This window comes from Mya arenaria, chromosome 13, assembly GCF_026914265.1.
Source record: "Mya arenaria isolate MELC-2E11 chromosome 13, ASM2691426v1".
NCBI lineage: Eukaryota > Metazoa > Mollusca > Bivalvia > Myida > Myidae > Mya > Mya arenaria.
Window position 1 is genome coordinate 4,052,067 of NC_069134.1, and position 22,260 is coordinate 4,074,326.

The 22,260-nt window shown below is 34.7% G+C and overlaps 1 protein-coding gene across 1 annotated transcript; it reads left to right on the plus strand.

Annotated features, from left to right (window-relative positions):
- The first annotated feature begins 293 nt into the window (after positions 1–293).
- On the plus strand, positions 294–21,841 carry LOC128214762 (T-cell-specific guanine nucleotide triphosphate-binding protein 2-like). Its single transcript, XM_052921399.1, has 8 exons — positions 294–696; positions 1,271–1,342; positions 2,466–2,537; positions 2,907–2,942; positions 13,584–13,695; positions 14,105–14,196; positions 16,350–16,408; positions 17,308–21,841. The coding sequence occupies exons 1-8, from the start codon at positions 663–665 to the stop codon at positions 18,499–18,501; spliced, it is 1,671 nt and encodes a 556-aa protein (XP_052777359.1). The 5' UTR covers positions 294–662; the 3' UTR covers positions 18,502–21,841.
- Positions 21,842–22,260: the final 419 nt, after the last annotated feature.

A 22,260-nucleotide genomic window follows, 5' to 3' on the forward strand; every position in this document is an offset into this window, starting at 1 on the left:
GTAAATTTACATTCTACTGAGCGTTCCTAGGCGGTACCTAACAATCCCTGATAAACACCGTGAGAATTTCATATATTGTAAATGTAGTGTGTTGTTTGTGGAGTTTTGTGCTGTTGTTCTATGTTTCTGGCTTGTAATTGTTTCTTTTTGTGTTCTATGTCTTTTGCGTTGACCCTGTGTCATTAAACGGGGTTTAAAATGTTTAAACTTTCGACTACTGTTATTGTTTCTGTAGTTTTTCATATACATACTGCTGCTGGAAATGCACTTTTGGATCGAGCTGACATAAACATTCGTCTTCACGAGAGCAGGCAAGGTTAATTGGCTAGAGATAAAACTACCACGTTTTGTTGGTATTTTTGCAAGCTGAACTTGACGATTAATTACGCCTTTGGACGTGTTGAAATTCATTCTCAGGATAAAAACGCCGGTAACTGCAGACCAAACTATTGTATTAATAAAACTTAGATCGACAGCATGTGATTGCATATTGAATATGCATTATTCAATGTTTTACATATATGAATTTGGAATATGTAAAAAAATGCATTAAAGGAATATGTAAAACATACCCAAACAACTAATTAGGTTGTTGTTTGGAAAACATAAACCTTTTCGTGAGGAATTCACATTCAACAGATTGGATTGGTGTTCATCCATCAATGTTTTTGAATATCAGATTATTAAGTGTTCAAGGTAAGCATCTCGGGAATGCCGAATGTAAATTTCCCAATGGGCAGGAAATTTGAAAATAAAATGTTGCGTTTTGTACGAAGCGTCGAAAATATCTAGGTAAGAATGCTTATGTTACAAAACGACCAAGTTGTGCGTACAAATATATTCTACCTTGCTCAAAAACAACCTCAAAACACTTCCATTATCTTTCAAGAATTTGGTAAAGATTTTTCATACATATTGGTTGCATACTCTTGTAAACGGTACTGCTCATGAGAACCTTTTGTCAAACATTGAGTAGCCTCTAATCTTTACATGCAATGCAATATTATCGTAAGAACTCACTGTGTCACTGTATAACACTGAAACTTTGATCTGCCAGACGATTTTTGCAAATACGTTTAGAATAAAACAGAAGACAACCACCCACAATGGTTAAAATAGGTTGCACATTGCATCCCCACATGCATCTCTATGTACCATAGGAATGGTCAGGAATGCCACCTCCCGTCAGCATCAAACAACGGAAACCCTGTCTAGTATTGTACAATGTATATATTCTAGTTACCAAACCACTATGTTTAATTTTTTAAAGATGAAACAGCCGACGAAGCGACTGCAGCAATTTCGTCGCCAGACATTGAAAATAAGAGCGAATCCGACGAAGGTATGAAGTTTGATTTGTGCTTTGTATAAGTGTAAGATATTACTTACCTAAACAGTGTTTCAATTTGATTACTTAAACACGCAAATGGAAGAGAATATAAGTCTCTATATAGAGTAGAGATTGTAAAAGCAATTGTAATTGTTCTCCGATAACCTCGTATGCCGTTAATGGCTTACTGGAGACAAAGGAACAACATCAATTTTTACAAACTGAACTGGACGATAAAAGTTTTTATTACGCCTTTGGACGTGTTGAAATCCATTCTCAGGATAGAAACGCCGGTAACTGCAGACCAAACTATTGTATCAATAAAACTTAGATCGACAGCATGTGATTGCATATTGAATATGCATTATTCAATGTTTTACATATATGAATTTGGATTAAAGGAATATGTAAAAAATGCACTAAAGGAATATGTAAAACATACCCAAACAACTAATTAGGTTGTTGTTTGGAAAACATAAACCTTTTCGTGAGGAATTCACATTCAACAGAGTGTATTGGTGTTCATCCATCAATGTTTTTGAATATCAGATTATTAAGTGTTCAAGGTAAGCATCTCGGGAACGCCGAATGTAAATTTCCCAATGGGCAGGAAATTTGATAATAAAATGTTGCGTTTTGTACGAAGCGTCGAAAATATCTAGGTAAGAATGCTTATGTTACAAAACGACCAAGTTGTGCGTACAAATATATTCTACCTTGCTCAAAAACAACCTCAAAACACTTCCATTATCTTTCAAGAATTTGGTGAAGATTTTTCATACATATTGGTTGCATACTCTTGTAAACGGTACTGCTCATGAAAACCTTTCGGCAAACATTGAGTAGCCTCTAATCTTTACATGCAATGCAATATTTTCGTAAGAACTCACTGTATCACATTATAACACTGAAACTTTGATCTGCCAAACGATTTATGCAAATACGTTTAGAACAGAAGACAACCACCCACAATGGTTAAAATAGGTTGCACATTGCATCCCCACATGCACCTCTATGTACCATAGGAATGGTCAGGAATGCCACCTCCCGTCAGCATCAAACAACGGAAACCCTGTCTAGTATTGTACAATGTATATATTCTAGTTACCAAACCATTATGTTTATTTTTTTAAAGATGAAACAGCCAACGAAGCGACTGCAGCAATTTCGTCGCTAGACATTGAAGTTAAGAGCGAATCCGACGAAGGTATGAAGTTTGATTTGTGCTTTGTATAAGTGTAAGATAATACTTACACAATTACTTTTCTATTTGATTACTTAAACACGCAAATGGATGAGAAAATGTGTTTTGATATAGAGATTGTAATAGAAATTAAAATTTGTAGCTGTTCTTCGATAACCTCGTATGCCGTTTATGGCTTACAGGAGACCACAATTTTTCCGAAATAATTGTTACACCAACCCCTGACAAAATCAATTTCTTATACACTACGCCTTGATGTCGGCAGATATAAACTATTTAAATAATATTTTTGATTTTTATTTTAATCTTCTTCATTGATACACGTACACATTTTCCGGCAAAATTGTAACGTGTAATTTCTACCCTTTACAGGGCCGAGAGGAGCAGAAGCTCAAAGTAATGATGCAGGTTTGTGATTTTTTTGATCCTGTGATAGTATCAATATAATATGTAATAATTACTACACACATTACTCGAGTTATTGACATTAAACGCTACGTGCGCCAAAGACAAGCTATGTTTGATCTGTACTTTATTAGAAAGTGTTTTGTTTTGGTTTATGCGATAGTGTTTATATCAAAACGATAACCAGGCTTACCTTGCAATACTACACTACATTGCAGATGACCCAAAATGAAGTAATTTCCATTTTTGTATGGATCTACAGTACCTGTGTTTTATTGATCAAATCAAGTTTTCTTACCTTACAGGTACAGATTTGATATAAACAGGGGAAATAACCACTTTCTATTCTCAGTTTCCTATGACATTGTCATGATTGTATTTGTCATGCTTTTTGCTGCACACTGTTATAGATCTGTGTAAAATATGTGTGTGTAAACACTCAGTGAATCATTGGACTGTGTCATCAACATCTATTTTTAGCCTGATCATGACCTATATTAAGGTTACATTATACTAGAATATTTGCATGTACTGGATTCCCTTACCTTGATGCTACATGTATGTGTATATATTGCAACGTTTAATCAATGTACGCACGCTACAATTGCACGTTAATCTTTAAAAAATGGAGCTGGACAGTTATAACACCAATCCTCCTGAATCAGATAATACATTACTCTCGTTTCGCCCTTGTTTCGTACACTTTCAAGAACACAGGTAGTGGGTTCGTAACTATTGTTTTGACAGCGAGGCTTTGGTAAAATAAATATTCACCTGAATTGTTCATCTCCCATAGTTCAATCGCACCATTGTTGATGCTGTTAGTTTCGCAAACAGTTGAGAACAGTCTTATCTTTATCTTGTTTTTGAAAGTGTTTTTTTTTGAAAGTTGATTACGACATGTTCATTTACAAATGATTTAAGAACCGGTATCATATTAATTTAGAACATTATGTCGGTTTTCAGAGAAAATTGCCAGATTTAACTGACACATCTTTTTTATTCCAATACGTTCCCATATGTTGGTGCCACAATTTGCGTTTCCATGAGGTTTTATGTTTTAATCTGACTGTTAGATCTAAATGAAAGCAGTATTTTAAGTTTAGAAATTTTCAAACGAAAAACGGGCCATATTAATGTCAAGATCAAAGGTCACTACACAAAAATCCTAATCTTTGAGATTGCTGGTTTAGATGTTATCTTTTTAACAATATTTTCAGTTATGATTGGAAAAGCAGCTGTCGACTTAATCCTATAGAAATTATACATCTGATTGATATTTATTTAAAAAGAGGAAATGAACGATGGTTCGAATTTTGTTTCTGAAATCTGAAATAAAGTGAAAAATAAAAATAAAAAGGGAATGTCCAAATCTATGAATGACCATACAGCATCAATTGAGCCACAAACCGATATTATCATGTAGTATTAGAAATACCATTACCTAAATGCCAAAATGTGGTTTTGGCTCTAAATGTATTTCATGTTGCGAACAATTATTCAGTTTTAGTATTGAGTTTTCCAAGTTATCATAGTTACACGTGATTTAGTGAGTAAATTGGCGTAATTGTTGTCAACATGTGCTTTGTTTGACACTGAATAGTCCAAATTAAAGTTGCACACGGCTTGTTTGACATTAAATTGGCTTTACAACCGGGCTTTACAACTTTATTGGTTTCATAGAGCCCCTTAATGGTATGTTTGACACCAAACAGAATAACGTTATTTTAAGCACAGACATGAACAGAGCCAGTCGCTGATGACTGTTTGGCAGATTAGGGTTGATTGTAGACAAAATGTGGTTGAGTAAGCTCTGGGTTGGCCTTGGTAGAACCTGTCTATTATTTAGTACTTGTTTTATAATGAATTGACCGAAATGACAAGGGAGTTTACAGCTATTGAAAAACAACGACAATAAAATAAGAAAAGTATAAACTTGGCTTGATTTCATTTATATAGAGGCTTGTTGGGGACTTACTGTGTCGAAAGAGACACATTGGAATCTATAGGGCACTTGCAAGACACTCGGTAGGCTTAGGTAAACACTTCATGACTTGCTAAACACCAAAACATTAAAACTAAGACGAAATACTTGCTACTGCATTATTTAGAGACTAAGTCTGTAAAGCACTGGATGTACAGTAATTAAATTTCTCCTCATGGGCTTACATGTTACCATTTCATAAAACATTAGCCAATATGTCCATGAGTATACACATTATAGAAGGTACAATGTTATACAAATGTGTCATATGTCGCAAGACAGGATGTATTAACAGCGAAAACGCTGTATTCGCAAACATAGACAAATTTCTATTATCAACAGCTTTTAGATAGGTCATCAACTCAGTGAACTTAAATATATTCGGTCTTATATATAAGTAATATGGTTTGATATACATATTTCGTAGTTCGGCATACGATTGACATTCAAGTAAGAAGTGGCACTCATCTTCACGAGTATTACAAAATTCAGGTATACATTTTCTTTCATTAGAAGGGGTTGACGCTGGCTTATGTCATCTACCAGTTTCGATGCTCAACATATCACTTGACAGTCTTAACCTAGACAATGCATACCTATATTTTGTTATATTTACATTACACAACTATGGTTGTAATTCAATAACGATACATGTACATAAGTTATGGCCTTTCTAGACTCTTTGAGCTTAGACTGCCAAATTTGTATAAACTAATCTTTTAAACACACATAGAAACAAATTTATGTCACCAACATCTTGACTTAGCCACACGTCAATAAAACCTAATTCTTGTAACACATATTTCACCGTGTAAGCCCAGGACTTGTGGGTTGGCCTCTAAGTGCATACATAAGTTTAACATACTTAACAGTGTCAATTCTTACAAACTTTAACCACTATCTTATGACATTTACTGAAGTTCACGATAAACAAAATTATGTTGGGCATATAATCAAACTTTTTACAATTCTTTACAAAAACGTAAGTGTTGTCTTTAAATTTGTGGACTATTACTGAGACCCCGATCCGTTACTTAGGACTGGATAGATTGGTTTATCGAACAAATCCAATTTATGCTTAATTGAAATGCAGGGATAATGAGATAAACACCTTTTGAGCTTAAAACTGCATTCAATGCTTGTCCGAACAAGTTTTTGAAAAGAACCTCTAGGTGTGAACACTATTATATGGTAAGTAATTCTGTACACTATGTCTAATTCTCTTCCCTTATGCAAAAACTTTACATTTCCACCTCCCGTCTTTTCTTAACACCATAACCTTCGATTAACACTTAATTTCCATCTTTCACAATGATGTTCTTATAATAACAGTCGTTGGTCGGCGAAGCGCTGACGTCATTACGTCACAATTTCCATTCGCCTAGCTGCTAAATTCATTATAAACATAATCAGCCTTTTCACCTGTCCTAGCATTCCAATCCCCAGTCAAAATAAAGTGACAACCATCCCCATACTTATTTTGACTTTCAATGAAATAATCGATTAATAAGTCAAATAAATTGTTTTCCTGATATACTTCGCTACTGCTACCATGAGGCACATCAGTAGTTTTATCGTTCACTTGAAATTGTATCATTTATATAAACAATAATCCCACCACTTCTTCTCTTAACACCTTTTGTTTAATTTTTCATTTCAATACAAAAGCATTGAATTTATCAACATTATAGTATAAAGAGTCATCTATCTATTGTGGTGTTTTCAGCTTACTTTAAAGATGCACTCTTACTCCAAAATTAGATTAACCACAATTAGTACAATTGTTTTATTATACCAAAAAGGATGAATAAATGTCGAAAGCAATGGTTCTTATGAAGGATGATGAGTTTAATTTGAAAAAAATGTGCAGAAAACAAGGTATTTCTACCTTATGAGATGATAGTAGATCACAGTAAATCTTTTAGCATTCACCAATCATTTAATACTTTTGCGTTTTCATCTATTAACTACATGGTTACAATCTTGTTATCAGCAATTAATATTTTCCATAAACGTTTTATTTAGTAAGTAGTTAAAGGTTGATCACTCAAACTTTTTGTTTGTTATACATGTGTATGTATCGATTTTGAATTAGAGTGTCCTTTTAATACCAATACCAATTTGCATAGGTTATTTGGGACAATAACTAGCTAGAAAACTTGTGTGATCACCAGTTGAACCCAGATACTTAATAGCGTTTGACTTACTTTGAAGCCTCTGACAGTTAAACACCAGATAGAACATCTAAGTTACTGGTTGGCATACCTAGAACTGGTCAGGACTACTTTGAAGCTTCAGTCGATAGCTAAAAAAGTACTGGTCTAATTACAGAGATACCTCTTAATTAGTTACTAATGATCATCATTACTCATAAGCCAAGCCAGATAGATAACTGGCAAGGCTACTCTGAGGCCTCAAATGATACATGAAAGAGTATCTGTCTACAGAGAGACCTCAGTATCAGTTATTAATGCAGTTATTAGCATCAATGCTCATCAACAGGGGTTGGAAGCCTCAGACCGCTGGACCCCAGAGAGAACCCCTGAGATACTGGTGTGCTTGAGTAGAACTGGTCGGGACTACTCTGAAGCTTCATACGATAGCTTAAAGAGTACCCGTCTAATTACAGAGAGACCTCTGTATTAGTTACTGATCAGCACCGGTGCTCATAAGCCCAGACCGAAAGAGGTCTGGCAAGACTACTTTAAGAATTCAGACAAAATCTGAAATAGTATTTGTCTGTTTACAGAGATACCTCTGTATTAGTTACTTATGAGCATCCACACTCATCAACCCAGCCAAAACTCTAGCTTCCACACACAGCATAATTGTCTTGGAGGATAATTTGCCAAGCATTTTCAAAATAGGTAATCACTGAATAAACACCGATTGGTATTTAAACTTCAAGAAACAGTACGTCTCTATCCGTTTGATAAACGAAACTTAGTCTTATTATTCTCCTACTCCAGAGTAACACAGAATGTCTCATTGAGTTTGGGAGCTTTATTTTGGTATAATATGGAAAATCTACTGAAATAAAAACATGATTATTGTCACATACACCACGATAGCTCATGTTGACAAAGGTTTTTGTTTAAATACTTAAACTGCATATTCAGTACTACTAGGCTTGTCCCTGTATTTTTTATTAAATTTATGAAATATTCATAATTCATATTGCCAAAATCAAAAGTTACTTTAAATGTTTAATTGCAAATCTGTCCAAAACGCAATGCTGCAACCACCACTCCAGATCGCATTTTACAACTGTCTTTCATATGACAGCCGGTCCATGTTTCGATTGTAGATTTTTGAGGCATCCCTCAAGGCTAGTCACAGGACCTTACAAAAGTTTTTTGTAGTGACCCATCGGAGGCAGGGAGAGGACCTTCCGTGCCCCGTGACAGACACACGACTGAAATATGAAGAGTCTGTCTCCAGTAAGAGACAGCCAGCATTCATATGTTGCAGTGCATCAGTCTTGGCTTTTTAGGGGCCCACCTACCATATCGGTTAACACAAATAATGTCCAGTCAGATGACAAAATCTATCAATGGCTACCGGCAGCGAGGGCAGCACGTTAAAGACCTTGTTGGACTTCAGCATAAAAGGAAGATGGATAGTCATCTTACATTGCAGCATTGCTGTGACTGCATTGCCAAACAGCAATACAGTCTGCTGGTAGGACAACTTACATTGCTGCACAAAGGTGTACATGTCACATGGAACTACTTTAAGGCTTTAGACAATGCTACCTTAAAGCTACCTTAAAGCTTATCTTACCCTACAAGAAAACATTATTCTGGCTTCTGAGCTTCAGAATTCATCTTATGCGCATAACCAACCTATGGCTATGGATAACAGTTTTGTCACCGCGCCAAGTCTTTAATGTCTAGAGGGTTTCTCGGACTCCATCTACCCATTTTACAGTGACTCGCCTAGAACTAACCCCGTTCACTTAACATATACGTGTAACCTAGATAAGACTGGTTCACGCTGTTACTCAGGCAATTGACTACGTGTATACATGCATTCCAGTGGACAGCCGCACCCAAGTCCCTTAGACCATCCGAACAGTCCTGACCCTTGTCAGTTAGACTGCAGACACAGAGCTCTTAATGGCACCGTTTTGCGCAACACTAACACCTACCACTAGGTAGCATTGCAACCCCACCGCGGGAACCTTTGCACTATCTCTGTTAGTGTGAAGGAGACAGTGCAATCCACCCTTTGTCTTCGTAAACGATTGTTTCCTGGTCCCTGCAGACCCCCCAAACAAACATGACCCATCGATCAGTTGAATATTGCTATTTCCAGCACTAACAGTCTACACAAGTCATGAAAGCCCCCCTAGCTCACCTGAACCATTGCAAAATCCTTCCGCCACCACAATGGCAATCCTTGCACTCTCATTTTAATAGTAAGCGAGAAAGTGCTTCTTCATCAATGATCTCGGCTCAGCATTGTACTTCTGTACCATAATCACTGAGAGCTGATCAGGCCCTCTCACCAGTTGCCCCTGTGGTTCCAGGAAATGTGTCAACCACTTCTGTTTTAAATGATCGGCAGTCATTCACTAGGCATCTAACTTGGCCTGCAGCCACCATCAGGAGAGGCCTCCCGGCTGAACCCCAACCACTTCAGGAAGTACCCAACTTTAGTAACCACTCAAAATCTGTCTCTAGTGTTTATGAGGCATTTATAACATCAATTATAACATGTCTGAGCCCAACCCCTCCCACATACGGATGTGCATGGTTACCTGAACTGCATCCGCTGCTCTACCTACAGCTGAACCTATGGCAAATACATGTACACTCCTCTCCGCACTAGAACAATACAAAGTAGAGTGAACTTGTTGATACCAGTTGAATTGATTTTCAGACCGTAATAGTCAGCTGCTTTGCCGGAAAGGCACCAGCAGAGAGCACACAAACATGCTTCAACTAAAATGTTCCCTAAAATAAACCTTTTACATCTGCACAATTGACCTTACGCCAGGAATTTGATTGACGGGTCAATTGACCTATCGGATAGCCGCGCTGATAAGCCCGCATCGGCTTTGTTACTATCCGCCATTTTGTCCTTCAAACAAGTTATATCCGTCAGTAGTCGTCAATGTTTTTTCCGCTGTAAAAATGGTTAAAAGATGCAGTTATGGAACCTGCAACACTGACAGCAGATACACTGAAAGACTTGAGAACAATATAAAGTGTGTTAAATATTAATTTTAAAATGATATAACATGTATATTGAAGTTGATATTTTATATTTTATAAGAGCGTCTAGCTGCAAACCATAAGCAACTAGCTAACTACCTTCAAGGTCGATCATTATAGTCTAAACGACGTTCTCAAGAACTCAATTCTTGTTGGTCAGATATATTGACGCCCTAAAATAAATCTAAAATTATATTGCATACAACACATGGCATCTCATTACCCTTTTAAGGGTGAAAACATTTCTGTATTGTGAAATAACACGTGTTTATGCAAACATTGCAATACTCTGTTATAATGTGCATGATTATGATTAAACCTTTCAACAAGCCACACTGACTCAGGAATTACGTAACAACAATTTAACCCAAAACAATCTCTGTTACATGTCGAACAGTCAAACCATTAGTTCATAGTCATCCCGCTGGTTTACCACGGCCGAAAGTATCTTCTTTGACGACTCCTCTTGTTTCTGGATAGCTAGACAGGCTTTCGTACTAAGGGTTGACGCTTAACATTTGGTATGGCCTAAGATTGTTCAAAGGAGCAGTTTTATTTACGACGGTATTTATAGTCAGAGGAAAATATACAGTTAAATGTATGCATCCATCATTCCTGAAAGGTTAACATTTTAATTTTAAAGTAATGACACAATTGGATCTGTAAATAACAGATATATCGATCTTACAAAATTTAAATTAATATTCACTTAGTGTACAGCGTCCTTTGTTTCAAGAGGGAAGATTCTGATAGTCTTAAATGGTTATTATAGTTAAGATAAATGAAAAAACAACAACATAACCTTGCTGACACTTGCAGTGGGCGTCTAGTAGGCGTTTTTGCTAAGTGTCAACTTTCAGATTAACTACATGGCAAGGATCAGATTTCCGCTGACTCGGGTGTACTTCACCTCGAATCAGGACCGAATTCTCACTACTCTCAAATACTTGTATTTCTCTAATGTAGCTTCCGGATAAAAAAGCAGATGCTTTCTGTTTTTTCTTTAGCGATATTTGTTCTTTTACGTATTCTAAGCTGATATTGTCATGAATATCCCGGAGACCGAGACGCCTTTGTTTATCCGCCATCTTTGGTCAGTGTCGGACATAAGCAGAGCAACTTCCCCTGATTATCGGGGGCGTGGCCTATCGAGCCATGGCGTAAGGTCAATTCAGTTTATATTAAGTTTATTATAGTTTTTTTCCATATAAGTCCGTGATCATTAAAACAACAACATTTGACCTTTTGTTTCACCTCCCAGCCGTCCTAGTTGTTAAACGCCTGTTCATCGTCTTGATTGGATTTTCTTCTATGGCGCTCTTGGTCTTTATTCCTTGAATTCTGGTCGCTGTTCCGATCCGTGGTTTTACCCGAAGCTCTTGGATCCCACACTGTTTTATCCCCGTTTTACTATGCCAACTCGCCACGGCATATTTACTTCGACCTTTGTTTTTTTCCCGTCGTCGTCTGTGTAGCTCGGTGTGTGTGTTTATGCTGATCCCAAGGATTTCATTCGTGGTTTATTATTATTTGTGTTTACACGTGACACATTTTGTGGTTTTTCATCATCTGATGAAGTATCATCACACTCGATAGTGTTCTTTAAGTGAAATTGACTGTTATTTATCTGTTGCCCGTCATGTACATAAATATCATACAGGTCACTTGAGTTTAATTTGTTTACTAAAATATAATTACTTGTAATTCACACAGATAGTGTAAATGAAGTTTGTTCAGCAATTGATGGCAAATGTGGTTAACCTGGGTTTTTTATTTTTAAGTATTGTTAAAGAGTTGATATATAATTAAAACTGTTCTGTGATTTTAATATTGTAATGCCAAAAATTATGAAGTAATACATTAAACGTTCGATATTTGTTATATTCGCATTTTGAAATTCAAGTGATCATTTTGACATTGATTTTGAATTGCTTAGTGTCGATACTCCTGTTTTCTATCTCTTATTCATTAAGATACATATTCTATGGTGAAACAGAAATTGGGAATGGAAACACCCATACTGTTTCACTTAGTTTAGCAGAATTTTCATACGAATCTTATAGCAATATGTTGACGACCTACGGATAGTTTTAAAGGATGCAATCAAAAAGCCTGACCCTGAAATATTGTTTAAATGAAAAAAAAAACACGTACGATGTACTATTTTTACGCAAGTATTTGACACAAACTGAACTTTAGTACTATTTCAAACAAGAAAAAAATGCAAAAAAATACAAGATATTTCTAATGTTTAGGTATTTTTCGTACTTAAACTTGCTTTGAGATTGAAAAGGTCAATGTTATATGTCGTTTTGAAGAGCACTAAAGGAGAAGATACCATACACTACATGATTTGCAAAACATTTGGTATATAGCATTGCCTTTTCTACATTTGTTGCCACTCTTCCTCAAAAGTTTCCGATGATCACTAAATATTCAATGTCTATACAACAGACCTGATAACCAGCAGTAAGTTAAAAACCTTGACATATGTACATAATTTACTTCAAATTGAAAAACCAATATATGTTAAATAGTTATAATGCATATAGTAAGACTAGTTTTGTGCTCAGAAAACTGAGGCCATATTGACTGTGGCGTTGGTTACTAAGTAAGTCTGTTGTCCGTCCTCGCTAAAATGATCTTCAGACATCGCCCGAGACCAATGTACCAAGAAACGCTATTGACAAAAAATGAACACAAATACCCAAGGGACTGTTCTACTGTGATCTGTTACGAATACAACTTTTAAGAAAGCAAGCACGTCTGATCTAGTTGCTTCATTTTCAGATCTTGACTTGATGTAACAGAAATTGGCTATGAATATTTATTTATAACAAGCGTGATTTTTACCTTAAAATAGTTGATTCTTCTTCTATGGACGGCGATGTCTTCGTTCTACGATTTAATAAGTTCGCTATAAGTTAGATTTGCAAGAGTTTGATCAAACGTGGATTTTGTTAATGACTGCTAAAGCAAGGATTTGAATTGGAAAAACGTTTTCAACGTTCTCTATTTATCATTACGACAAAATACCATTAAATCCAGATCGCTAATGGTATTTCTTAAACTATTTTTACGGCGATATTCTCAAATTGCGAAGTACAATACTACTTAAAATACATCTTCCAAATAGAATTACTGATTAGGTAATAAATGTACATTAATGTATCTTATATTTACACAACTCGTGACATATAATCTTTGATGCTCACTCGTAGACATATAATATGACACACACACAGTATCCTCTATGTATTAAGCTATACATATGAGACTGTTTAGCCAACTTGAAACAACTAGCAATACCTATGTTTTTAGCAAGTGATGGTTTGTTCAAGTGAAAATACCCACGAATCAACGCCCCCAACCTTCTGTATCCCGCAAGTCTATTTGGAAATATATAGTATAGGTCACAACGTTTATTCTTTTGTATTCCAGTCGGTGGCAGAAGGAAACGTGCTGACGCATCTGATGACTATGTTGGCCGACGAGATGTCGATGAAATCTCATTACACAATGTCCAAATGATCGTGGACCAGAAATATACAGAGTAATATGTGTTTTGTTTCCTAAATGGTTTAGTTTATACTATTGTTTGAGCAAGTTTATATTCAGGTATTAGCTGATACTCTTCACGCAAGAAAGGTTTAGTCAGAAATATGATTTAATTTGGAATTATTCTTTAAAAAAATGGAAACACCGGTAAATTTTTGGTTTAAAAGCCTATAACAAATTGACAAAATTAAATTATGAACAATTTAATATTTTCAAACTGTCTGAGGAATCTGTTCTTATCAATTCTGTTCTCGTCAGTTTTTTTTGTGATGTTTTGTTTTTGTGTTTTATGTCTTTGGCGTTTACCCAGTGCCATTAAACCGGGTTTATGTTTAAACATTTTGCTACTGAGTGTGTCTGTAGTTTTCACATAGGTATAGACTTTCATCTGTACTTCATTCCAGGAATGAGGACTCGTCTTACGCTCGGCATGACCCAATATACAACAATATGAAGACAGATGATAACGTACGTCAAAATAAGATGCCCATGGAAGGTGTGTTTACATATTTATACGATAGAGTCTTATTAGATCATACATGTCAGCAAAACTGTTATGACGTCTATTATTGAAGGTCCACATTTCATTTTTAAATCTTATCAACAATCATGACTGAGTATGAAAACCATGAATTTTATCTTATGGGAAAACAAACGTACTTAATGAAATTAAAATTAATAACAAAATGTATCTTATACATATGTTTAGAAGTAATTGCTTTAGTTTAACACCCATACAATTATAAGGTTTCTGAGACATAATATTACTCTCTTTTTTATTATCATTCCGGTGGTTTATAGAGCTTTTTCAGTGAATTGAAACGATAATTCACGGACACTTATCCAGGTCATTAATTCCCCATTGTAAGTTATGGGGAAAACTTGGGACCATCGGGACCCGAGTCACCCAAGAAAAGGAACCGGTCCTTGCTCACCCTAATGCGCGGACCCTGAGTTCTCTACGACATTATCCCCCAACCCGCAATCATAAAGACCGGTTCACAATACTCAAATTTTCTTTAGTTCCTCTGTTCAATGTTCTGGACTTTAGTATAAGATTCATCAATCAGCTTTTTATTTGTGTTAACATGTATTTTGGATTATATGTGGTTTACTATTTTATTAATGTCTGACTGCTTGTTTCCAAGACATCGTATTTTCCAATTTTACTCAATATAATGTCTATCTGGTACATGAAATCATGGGGATCTGTATGAAGTACTTGGTATTTGCTGGAGTTTGGAAAGTGGAATGGAATTATATGAGTGTTTAAAGCATTTCTCACTTTGCCTTACATGTTCGTTTTGTTATTATTTTGTTTGCTTCGGTGCTGGTCGCAATTTTGTCTTGGTTATCTTGTTCACTAATATTTATGACGACGAGTTAAATAAAATAATATCTTGCACTGAAGGCAAATTATGTTTCTGTTTATTTTGTGCCTTTTCCGGGGTTTTAATAATACACTATTTTTAATTTTTGCTTTAAGTACATACCCTTGTAGAGACGCCTCGCAACCATACTTGAAATACACCTTACTATCAATTGACAAAAAGTTCTCGCGAATAATGGTATTTGTTTACCCTTGAATTCTGAAGTAATAAACAGTGTTTACTCAATTTTGAATACCTATCAATTCAAAACAAAACGCATTGTTTTACGGTGCATCAATACAAGTTTGTCGCTATGAGACACCATTTAATATTTTGAGTGAGACAGCCTTGAACGCACAAGTGTGGATTTCAAGCATCGCTGGAGTTTGTTTGCTGGAATTAAATCACTGTCAGAACAATAATCTGATGTAAGTGAACCATGATTTTTTGCATGCTGGGATATCAAAAGGCAAATATATAATTCGAAGAAAACGTCTCGTTGTTTACATTTGGTGTTCAATTAAAAATTTAGAAAAAATGTAAATATTAAGACATCTTGAAATTACACTGAAAAAAATAAAACATAAAACGACTTTTGGCTCATTACTTAGTAGCTGTTTTTATCGTTTATAAACGAAAGTAAAAGTTGATGCACATTCAGCTTCAAGAGTATGTTGAAAAGAATCAAGACTTCTATAATAATCGTTAATAAAGATTTCTTTAATAACAAAAACGTCTTTATTTGAACGCATACAGTCACTTTTTCATATAAATTCGTTTGTGTCGTTTCAAAAGTGTGGTTCTATTTTTGAGGAATGGGAGTTAAAATAATAAATAAAATAAGTAATGATTTTAGTTTTTTTTTCAATGCAGTGAAATTATGAATGATCAAAATAGTATTTTCACTGCTATGACTTTACTGATAAAACTCCATAAACCACCGGAAAACATTAGAGAAACTAAAACAATACCAATTTGCACCAACATAAGTGGCAAGGGAGTAAAAACACATGGATAGCAATGTAAAATTTAACCTTACGTATCACTATATGTCAATGTGCTTCTAAACAGGGTCGTCGTTAAATATTAAACAGCTGTCATTTCCATTGTATTAAAACTTTAGAGTTGGCCAATGAATTCTTTAGTTCTAGGAACATTTTGATTTATTGGTTTTAGTTTTTATAGATTTATTCTATAAGTTTAGAGGTAGTTTCATTATAATTATCACAATACAGTGTATCAATGGTTTGTGTTAACAAAATCGTTTTTCATCGTTTAGAAAAAAAAGTATTCGAAGACTTTGTGCTTGGAAGTGATATACTTGAGGATCTTGGTGAGGTAAGTTGAAAGAGAACATACGTGTTTTTCTTTTCTTGTAATGTATACTTTTTATTTAGAAGTTCATGGTTGGATACTGCTCGTCGTTATGTGATTTTCTTACGGAAGTGGCCTCGATGAAGATAATCGCATAGTTGCAGGCAGAACCTATTCATTAACGTCTTCTTCAATATTACGTATATATGTTTTTCTTTCCATTCGCGCTTTTTCCTTTTATTTAATGCTGTTAAGTAAAATGAACAAAATAGAAAACTTACCATTTCGCTAATCTTTTGGTTGATCTGGACGTCGTGTTCGGAACTTTATTTAAGGGTTGCATTTAACACGCAACGTTTCTCACAAACAGTGACATTGTCCCTTTACGTTTATTGACAGACTGATAACAGGAATGCAGTTTATTACAATTGTCGTTTTACTTTTCGAATACTTCCTGTTTGGATTTCGGTTTTTTCAATCGCTAGAATTTTGAAGTAAACATATACTATAAACTCAGACGTTGTTCAAATTACTTTCACCCACTGTTTACCCTTAAATTGTGTTTCAATAATAAGGTAAAGCAAAATTCCACAGTACGAATTAAATAAAAAAAACAAGCAGTTATTAGTTATTAAACTAATAAAGCAAAACCAAGATGGCGGCCATTGTCTTTTAACTGTGTTTACTGCAGCTAAATGTCGCTAACTAATCCTAAAACATTGCACGGTTATTACTTAATATACAGCATCGTACGTATTAATAGTACTATATAATAATTAATTGTAATTATTTCTTGTGAATCAATATTTAACTGAGGTACATAAAGTGTAACTGGTTCAACATCAAATAAAACTTTCGTGTTTGACGTGTACAAAGTATGTAATATATTATACCCTAAATGAAAAGAAAATGAATTCTATCAGATATCAGAGGCCGAAGTAGAGGAATACGAACGTTTAATGATGGAAACAGGATACACAGCTCTGCGTGAACAACTAGAAGAAACCATCAATGGATGGAAACAAATCCAAATCGACATTGCTGTTACTGGAGAATCCGGCACTGGGAAGTCGTCTTTCATCAACTCTATCAGAGGATTAAAAGCTGATGATCCTGGGGCAGCGGAGGTTGACGCGGTCGAAACGACAATAGAACCAACACCTTACAACCACCCCGACAATCCAAATCTTCGGGTTTGGGATTTGCCAGGAGTAGGAACGTCAACCTTCACACGGGAAAATTACTTGCAACAAGTGAAATTAAATCGGTTTGACTTTGTTTTGCTACTGTCCTCTTCGCGATTTAAGGAAAATGACATTTGGCTTGCCAAAGAAATACTTCAGTTAAAGCCAAATTTTAACTTGTTCTTTGTACGAACAAAGATCGACGATGATCTTTCTGCCGCCAAAAAATCACGTCGCAAAATTCAGACCGCCGATGATAGGAAAGCCTTGCTCAAGAGAGTGAAAGACAATATTAAACTCAATCTGCAGAAAGGCAAGATATCTAACGCAAATATGTATTTGATTGACAACAATGACACAAAAGCATTCGATTTTGATACAATTGTCCGTAAACTGATCCAAAAGGTTTCCGTTCTTAAGAGGGAAGCAATGATCATGTCATTGTCTGGTTTCACAAACGAAATTGTTCAAAATAAACTTACTATTCTGCAAAGTAGAATCAAAGTGGTTTCTAAAGCCGCGGCAGTGGCAGCAGTCTTTGCCAAGGCGGATACAAAGATGTATTCATCGGAAATAGACATGTTGCTAGAAGAATGCAGATTTTATCGTTCGCAGCTAGGACTCAATTTAGATTCACTGCAAATCATTGCAAAACGTCTTGAAATTGACCCTGAAGAAATGATCATGAAGTTGTCAATGCAATCATACATTTACGTAGATTGCGAGGATAGGTTTTCCAAGCATTATACATGTTTTAAAAAAGTTGAACCAAGCATATGGCATTCTATGCCACTTTTGGGAAAGAGGTTCAAGTTCCGAGCTTACCGGAAGCAATGCGCTGTTTTTCTGAAAACATTCCTCGACATGTGTGCAAAAGAAACGCATGACCTACAGATGCACATGACCATGGCTTTAGAGGGATCCGAATTTTAGAGGCTGGACTAAGAAAGCCAAACGTCATTTTCCTTGAGCTTCTGCTTTATACTCTTAGCTTTAAAACAGTTTTGTGTCAATTTATGTTTTACAAATTCTTACATTAGATCCTTAAATGACATTTGTTATGTCTGTGAATGTTTCTATTGTAAGAAGATTATAATATAATAATGATTTTCACGATTGCCGACCTGATCTCTGTAGTTTCTATTGCATACTGAATATAGAACTTTAACCGTGCATTATTTTCTTACGCTGAATAAAATCCAAGGGACTCTATATACCCTTTAGGATTTCGTCCGTCAGAACATCATCTTTATTTGTCAGACCGATGGACATGAAATCAGATTAATCTATTGATATTAAGGGCACATTACGAAGAATCATGTGATCAATTATTGTCTTGTTTTATTTTGTTATAGAACAATTACATAACTAGTTAATTTGTTACGTATGATTGGTTGCAGAACGTAATGTAAAATAAAAATGAATTTGTACATTCATTATATGTAAACAACTTCTTGATTAAAGAGTTATCCCATTTCGGTTGTCTTCCGCTAGATCCCAAATTTGGTTGCGAGCTCGATAGTTCTCACGGAATATAGGTCATGGTCGAAAATGTATAATGACAAATTGATTTTTATGTCTTGCTGTCAAACAATAAAGAATCTGGTGAACACATTAAAATATCTGTAATTGTTTTGTTATATAATAGTTACATTGTTTTCAGTTCCGTACGCTTGATTGAATGCAATCTCTTATACATTATTTTATATCACAAAATAAAACTTGTATATCAATTTCATGTTTGCTGTTTGTAGTATGATGTTGTGTCTTTGCTGGTTGTGTGTATCTATAGAAGTTTTTTTATCAGGTTAATCATCACTGTCCTATAAGCTGATGGTTAATAGTCTATGGATTACAGTGTGGACTTACCACGTGGTTTGTGCAGGAAGCAAAAGGCATCTCGATTCATACAGGATTATTGCTGTAAGCTTGTTGTTTTCATCTATTTTTTTTTACAAAACAAGAGCAGGCTAAGGTAAAACATGTACACTATACTCCATTACTAAGCGATATGATGAGCAATTTATTTTATTTTCAACAATCGTGGAAAAATGCACAGAAGTAAAAACTATCAGTCAGTGAAACTGAGCATCGGTTATGTTTTACAGCAATTTAAAATCATATACATGACAAATTAATATCACATCCATACTGCTTAGTATGTCTGTCAATTTATTTATCAGAAAAAATATCCCAATAACACGTTGCATGCAATAACTAAATGTGACTTCACAAACCACGTGGTATGTCCACACTGGATTGAAATTTGTTTTGTTCTTTATCTCGGCTGAATTTTTTCGATCTTGAATTGTGAATTGTCGTTCTGAGATGTGTTTGTATGTTAAATCAGTGTTAATTTTAATGCATTTAATCGAAATACCAAATGTGTTTTAGGTGAAATAATAAATTGTATTTGTTCTGATCATCTAGACTGATATATAGACTATTTGTTGTGTATGTTTGGAAAACGTCTGTAGTTTTGTTTTGCATAAATATTGTTTTAAAGATGCTTAAGAAGTTTGCTTCACACGTTATCTAAACATTGAGTACTTCTGAATCGCGCATGTAGTATAAATCTTTTAATCGGCTGGTTCAGTATCATCGTTCGACGCCAATTTTATAAAACCGGTAAAGTGTTGGTGTTTCGACTACTGGAATTGTTCTGTAGTTTTTCATATGAATTTGTTTCAAGTTGTTCGATAAGTTTATTGATTAATCAATTGGTTCCAAAATCCAATGTTGGCCAATAAAATTGCTTGCATATGCAAACTTACCATAGGAAAACCTGCGAATAACTTATCCAGTGTTTTACAATAGCCGCTGTAGTGTTCTTTTCTTGAATATTCAGTTTGTATTTGAGCATGATAGACTGAATGATGGTCCAAATAATCAACTTAAACCGATCATAGTCTCGAAAACAAAAACACAGTTATGACATATAAGCCAAGATGATTGTTTTAATTTTAGAATCCTTTTGAAAGCCTAGGATCTTTTTACAAATGGCACCGATGAAATCATTTTCTCGCTTCCCAAGTAATGTTTGGTTCCGAATAAACATTTGTTGTTCACGTCATGCACTGCACATTGCCTTTCAGTGGTAAGGCTATATAAATGTTAAAAACAAAACCTTTATAAAAGTTAAAGTTATGTACAACCTTTCAAATGTGTTTCTATAGGCTAGATCGATATTATAAAAAAAAGTTATGTCTGTTATTATAACCAATGATATCTATCGTGTGTGAGTATCATTTTATTTAAATAAGCATGCATGTATTAACGACTAAAACTGTCTTATGAAAGGTGTAGATTTTGCTTTAGGTATGGAGACTTAAAGAGAATGGCTGTTAAGACGATTGTACACGCACATACTTATATGCGTTACTGTTTCTCATTGATGTTTAGAAGAGGAACATATCAACATATTTATAAACTAAAAATGTAAATTAATATTTCTCTCATTTTATAGAAATTGAGAGAAATAGATATAAGAAATTAAAAATAAGAGTCATTGTATATGATAATACTTATGCTAAGGCTATTTGCGGCTGATTTTTGTTTAAATTTAAGATGTCTTCTGTTCTGCATCATGATTTCATTATACCATCCCCATTCATTTAAAACTGTATTAAGATAGAGTCTAAAACACTTAACACTATTAGATACGTTGCAAAATATGTAAGTACTACGATTAAAATCTTTATGAGACAATGGAAGCTTAACAATGGTGTCATCTTATCAATGCACGAATCGTACGATCGACTAACTGATATATCTCAAAACTAAGAACTCTATTTTGATTTTATAAACAAAACTTTCAATTCTAATTGCGACTCTCATTAAAAATTCAATGAACTTCTTAGTTTCACAAAACGGTATCGCACACGTGTTGATAAGACGACCCCTTACTGAATGTTATGTTCTTAATATTCAATTCGTTAATTAAATCTGAAAATGTAACATGTTCTTCCTCTAATGACAATGTAATTGATTGTTTTTTAATTTCATTTATAATAATTTATAAATAAAAGACATTCAGCAATGCTTTGAATATTGCATTTAAGGGATTGCTGTATGTCTTTCATCAATTCGCTATTATAAATGAAATTTTAAAACGTTTTGAAAATAATAAACCGACTTCTTACATATAAGATAAATCGTTCTTACGACATGTAACACGTTCACAGGGTAATGCACGTAGATTTAGTTCATGTTTGAAATATACGGCGCTTTATATACAGTATCTTGTATTTTTAATGGTGTTGGGTGTTGTTATTTTCGCTATACATGTACCATATTCTTGAACAAAAAATAAAACTGATGAACAGAAACTTAGTTGTTTTCTGTATACATGTAATGTTCAACCAATTTGCTTTACATCAGAAAAAAGAGCTGCCACAGTATGTGACGAATGTCACTGAATTGACATTGGTATTGAACAATGTCAGTACATAAAAAAGGAAAGAAAATAGCAATGAAATGTCCATTATGTCTCACAAATATGGCTGGAGCATTTGCATGACTTCATGGCATTATATCTCACAAATATGGCTTCGGCATTTGCAAGACTCCATTGCGTTATGTCTCACAAATATGGCTTGGGCATTTGCAAGACTCAATTGTATTATGTCTCACCAATATGGCTGGGGAATTTGCAAAACTCAATTGCATTATTTCTCACCAATATGGCTGGGG